The sequence below is a fragment of the Sapajus apella genome, unplaced genomic scaffold (assembly GCF_009761245.1).
Source record: "Sapajus apella isolate SASKATOON/1434 unplaced genomic scaffold, GSC_monkey_1.0 scaffold62, whole genome shotgun sequence".
Lineage (NCBI taxonomy): Eukaryota > Metazoa > Chordata > Mammalia > Primates > Cebidae > Sapajus > Sapajus apella.
The window spans coordinates 652,236-657,568 of NW_022437002.1; the positions used below are offsets into that span (position 1 = coordinate 652,236).

At 48.7% G+C, this 5,333-nt stretch overlaps 1 protein-coding gene across 5 annotated transcripts in view; it reads left to right on the forward strand.

Annotated features, from left to right (window-relative positions):
• RCC1 (regulator of chromosome condensation 1) overlaps positions 1 to 4,897 on the forward strand; it is a 23,877-nt gene extending 18,980 nt beyond the window's left edge. For all 5 annotated transcript variants that reach the window (XM_032246593.1, XM_032246594.1, XM_032246590.1 and 2 more), the window contains 6 exons: positions 1,010 to 1,106; positions 1,219 to 1,341; positions 1,841 to 1,996; positions 2,229 to 2,348; positions 2,683 to 2,835; positions 3,770 to 4,897. In XM_032246593.1, the coding sequence (XP_032102484.1) occupies positions 1,010 to 1,106; positions 1,219 to 1,341; positions 1,841 to 1,996; positions 2,229 to 2,348; positions 2,683 to 2,835; positions 3,770 to 3,945 (825 nt within the window). In that variant the 3' untranslated portion in view covers positions 3,946 to 4,897. The remainder of the gene's footprint in view (positions 1 to 1,009; positions 1,107 to 1,218; positions 1,342 to 1,840; positions 1,997 to 2,228; positions 2,349 to 2,682; positions 2,836 to 3,769) is intronic.
• Positions 4,898 to 5,333: the final 436 nt, after the last annotated feature.

The following is a 5,333-nucleotide window of genomic DNA, read 5'->3' on the forward strand; positions in this document are numbered from 1 at the left end:
TTTTTTTTTTTTTTTTTTTTTTTTTTTGAGATGGAGTCTTGCTTCATCTCCCAGGCTGAAAGGGCAGTGGTGCAATGTCACTGCAAACTCCGCCTTCCAGCTTCAAGTGATTCCTCTGCCTCAGCCTCCCAAGTAGCTGGGACTAAAGGTGCACACCACCACACCTGGCTAATTTTTATATTTTGGTAGAGACGGAGTTTCACCATGTTGGCCAGCCTTGTCTTGAACTCCTGATCTCAAGCAATCTACCCTTCTCAGCCTCCCAAAGTGCTGGGATTACAGGCATGAGCCACTGCACCTGACCAAATGGGTGTTTTTCTATCACGTCTTTTTTTTTTTTTTTTTTTTTTTTTTTTTATCAAATCTCTCCACTAGAATATTTTGATTTTTTTAATGGAGAATTTCAAACAGATGAAAGTAATCAGAATTATATTTTTTTCTTTTCTTTTTTAATTAGAGATGAGGTCTTGCTCTGTCACCCAGGCTGGAGTGCAATGGCATCATCATAGCACATTGCAGCCTCAACTTCTGGGCTCAGCTGATTTCTTCTACCTCAGCCTCGAAAGTACCTGGGACTATAGGCTCGTGCCACCACACCCAGTTAATTTTTGTATTTGTTTTGTACGGACAGGTTTCATCATGTTGCCCAAGCTGGTCTTGAGCTCAAGCGATCTGCCCACCTGGGCCTACCAAAACGCTGGGATTCAGTAATCCTGTAACTACATGGCTGGGCCAGAATAATATATTGAACTCCCATATACTTGTCACACAGTTTCAATAATTATCAACTTGTAGCCAGACTTGTTTATTTCTATTTGCATCCACTCTCTGACTCGATTATTTTAATGCAAGTCACAGACCATAAATGATTTTAGTCATAAGTATTTGACTGTGTGGCCCGGCTCCTGCCCACTGCACCATCCCCATCTGCTACCACTGCCCTTCTCTGGATTTCACTGGTATGGGGCAGGCAGGACTGGCTGATAAGTGCCCTGTCCCTCCCTTCCAGGACAATAATGGTGTGATCGGACTGTTGGAGCCCATGAAGAAGAGCATGGTGCCCGTACAGGTCCAGCTGGATGTGCCTGTGGTGAAGGTAGCCTCAGGTGGGTCTGGCAGTACTTGCTTGGGGCAGGATTTGGAAAACCTTGGTTCTGGGGCTGGCCCAGCCTTCAGTCTTACAGATGTGGCCTGCATCCCTTACCTTCTCATCCTCAGGAAACGACCACTTGGTGATGCTGACAGCTGATGGTGACCTCTACACCTTGGGCTGCGGGGAACAGGGCCAACTAGGCCGTGTGCCTGAGTTATTTGCCAACCGTGGTGGCCGGCAAGGCCTTGGTAAGTGGCCTTGGTACCTCCAGCCAGGCAAATTGGCAAGCCACTCCCACAGTGAAGGCCAGAGGCAGGAAGGATTCTCTATGGTCAGGCTTGCATCAGAGTGACTTGCAATGTTAAGAACCTCAGACTTTGGAGACAGACTGCTCCGGTAGTTTTGCCACCTAATGGCTGTGGGACCCTGAACATAGTTTCTTCATTTCTAAGCCTACCTACCTGTAAACCTACTTCATTAGGTTGCTGTGAAATTAAATGAGTTAATGAGAAGAATATCAGGCACATGGTAAGTTCCATGTAAATAATACCTCTAATGACTGTAGGATTCCAAGCAAGGCACTTGTATTCTCTTGATCTCAGTTTCCTTTTCTATAAAATAGGGATAAGAGTCTCTACCTAGCCTCCCAAGGGCTTTTATAATGGAGGAGAATTAAACTTGGGGTAGAGAGAAGAGAAGCCACGTATGTCTGTCTGTCACTGACTGTGGCTTTCTCTCTGCCTACAGAACGACTCCTCGTCCCAAAGTGTGTATTGCTGAAATCCAGGGGAAGCCGGGGCCACGTGAGATTCCAGGATGCCTTCTGTGGCGCCTATTTCACCTTTGCCATCTCTCGCGAGGGCCACGTGTACGGCTTTGGCCTCTCCAACTACCATCAGCTTGGTAAGCCCAGCATCAGGCATGACCCAGTGGCCTGCGTTCCCGCCCTGGCTCTACCACTTATTCATTGTGCATCCTTTGTGGGGTCATCTAACCCCTCCAAGCCAAGCCACAGTTTTGTCATCTGTAAAGTGAGAATGTCTATATCTTGATGGGAGACAGCCTCACTGGGAGGGATTGAGAAGGGCAGCTCTCAAAACACCTTCACCCCTGATGCCTCTGACTTTCCCCCCAGGAACTCCGGGCACAGAATCTTGCTTCATACCCCAGAACCTAACATCCTTCAAGAATTCCACCAAGTCCTGGGTGGGTTTCTCTGGTGGCCAGCATCATACAGTCTGCATGGATTCAGAAGGTAGGGCCTTTAGGTCCTTCTCTAGTTTGGGGGTGAAGTGAATGTACCCTGGCCTAGGCCTAGCCAGATTCCTGAGACCATGGTCCTTGGAGCCTGGGTCTTTTCCATGGGTGTGCCACATGTGGGTCCATGAGCGTCACTCTCATCCTCCTAGAGTCCTGGTGCTCTTCCAAGTATGAGTTCAATAGAGGCCTATGTAGAGATTCTCCTCGGCCTCCTCCAGAAATGGGAGCAGGGGCACACTCCCATGGACGTGGGGACTCACCCAGCCTATCACCTGTGTTTCCTGTAGCACACCCTCTGCTGTTGCTCATCTCTCTTCCTCCTCCCACAGGAAAAGCATACAGCCTGGGTCGGGCTGAATATGGGCGGCTGGGCCTCGGGGAGGGTGCTGAGGAGAAGAGCATACCCACCCTCATCTCCAGGCTACCTGCTGTCTCCTCAGTGGCTTGTGGGGCCTCTGTGGGGTATGCTGTGACCAAGGATGGTGAGTGGGGCTGAGTATACTCTGTCTATTTGGGACCTGGGGGTCATGATTCTTACTCAATTCCCCAGTAGGCTGTATGTTCACTCTCAGGTGGAGCCAAGATGCAGAGAGCAGTGTTTGTGATGGTACTTTGTTCCTGCTTCTCAGAAGCTCTGGCATTAATAAATATGAAATGAGTAAACAAATTATTTTAGTAAAGGTGACTTATGCAGAGGAGAGAAATAGCAAAGCATGAGATATCACTGAGGCCCAAGAAGGCAATGGGACTAGAACCCACATCTCCAGACTCCTAACCCAGCTGTTCTCTCCATCAGGGTAATCCCTTCGTATACCATCTTGTATGTGCCCACTTCCCAGGGACTTGTACTTAGAATCTAAATCAGGGGAAAAAAGGCTTAGTAGTTAGAGTTGTAGCAAGTATAGCAGAGGAAGGTGTGAACAAGTGACCAGCAAAGCCTGATTGGGTAAGGGGACAGCCGTGGAGCTCCTGTAGAAGTCTGGAGCTGGCAAAGGTGCTTGACCTGAGATTATCTGGAAAGACATCCTGCAGAAGTGGAGCTTGCACTGTACCTTGAAGTTTCCATGCTTTGTGAAAAGCAAAGAATGCCATTCTAGGCAGAGGAACATCAGGGCAGTTTCAAAGGTGGCTGGTCCTGGGAACACAGGGTGGGGTAGGATCTCGAATGCCAAGCTTAGGAGCAGGGAGAAGCTTTTGGCAATGTGTACAGACTGTGATGTCTGGTTTATAGAGTTCTTTTTTATCCATCATCTCCTTGGGTTCTCCCAACTTCCTAAACTCCCAGAGGCTGGGACCTCCTTGCCAGGGTACTATTGGCCAAGGCCACAATCCACCCCAATTTCCCAGGTTTCTCCTGCTGCAGAAAGGTGGGCTGGGGATCCTGAAGACAGCTGTACCCATTTTTCTCCCTTGCAGGTCGTGTTTTCGCCTGGGGCATGGGCACCAACTACCAGCTGGGCACAGGACAGGATGAAGACGCCTGGAGCCCTGTGGAGATGACAGGCAAACAGCTGGAGAACCGTGTGGTCTTATCTGTGTCCAGCGGGGGCCAACATACAGTCTTATTAGTCAAGGACAAGGAACAGAGCTGATGAAGCCTCTGAGGGCCTGGCTTCTGGCCCACACGAACTCCCTCACAGAACAGGGAAGCAGTGACAGCTGCAGATCACAGCAGGCCTCTCCCCAGCCCTGAGCACTGTGTCAGCTCCTGCCTTTTCCCATCAGCAGAACAGGATCATTTTCCTCTTTTTCTTCCTCCTCTGGAATTCTCCTGGGACCTACAGAATGAAGTGGGGGGGATGAACAGGGGGTTTTTCAGAAGAAACATGGCTCACTCCAGAGCTATATGGTTGGATGTTTCTCCCCTCTTCCCCACCTTCCATAGTCCTGGCTGGCCCTGCTTTGCCTACTAGAAAACCAAAACTTCCTCCCGTGGGGTTTGGTGCCTGCCCTCTGAGCAGTTGGGACTCCATCAAGCCCCATTCTAGTCATGTGCCCCTTTCCTGTCCCTCACAATCCACAAGCAAACAAATGGTACAGTCATAAGACCCATCTGTCATGGACTTACGCCCAGAGAACGTGCAGAAAAAGCAGAGCTGCATGGCTGTGGGCAACTCTAAGCCAAATATTTGGCTCAGAACAGGTGTTCATAGGACAAGAAAAAAGTGGTTCTCCCAGAAGCACAAAGCATGCTCTTGCTTCTTGGGCACTGCCTGTGTACATCCCACCCATCCATTTGGCTTCACCTGCAGCCAAGGGCCTGGAATTGCAAAGAGTAGCCACGCTGGGCAGAGCAGGGCATGGGGTGGGGAGAGAGGGTAGAGGGTTTTATAAACAAACTTATAGTAATATTGAAAGAGAAGGGATTGAGGGAAGGACAGAGTGTTCAAGGGGCAGAGACTAGCCCTGAGATGGAAACAGTAACTTGTACAGTGGCTGAGAAAATAGAACATAGTTTTTGATTTTTTTAAATTGTAAAATATTTTGGAGGGGAGAACGAAATCTTTTAACACTTTTAATAAATTTAGAGTTTTGTAAAATAGGCCACTCGTTTTCTACACACTCCCTGCTTTTTATGGGAGCACATGCTATGTGCCAGGCAGTGCTGGGAAAAGCTGAATAAACTATAAACCTGGTGTCAAGGCTGCAACTTACGTGATGTCAGGATTCCCTGAGGTGCCATCCAGCTGTCAATGTGGCTGTTACAAAGGCTTCAAATCTGTCAAGAAGGAAGAAAAAGGTTTTGGAAGTCACTGGATTATTTTTAAATGCTGCATAGTGGCTGGGCACAGTGGTTTACACCTATAATCCCAGCACTTTGAGGCCAAGGTGGGCGGATCACAAGGTCAGGAGTTCGAGACCAGCCTGGCCAATATAGTGAAACCCTGTCTCTACTGAAAATACAAAAAAATTAGCCCAGTGTAGTGGTGCATGCCTGTAATCCCAGCTAATGGGGAGGCTAAGACAGGAGAATCACTTG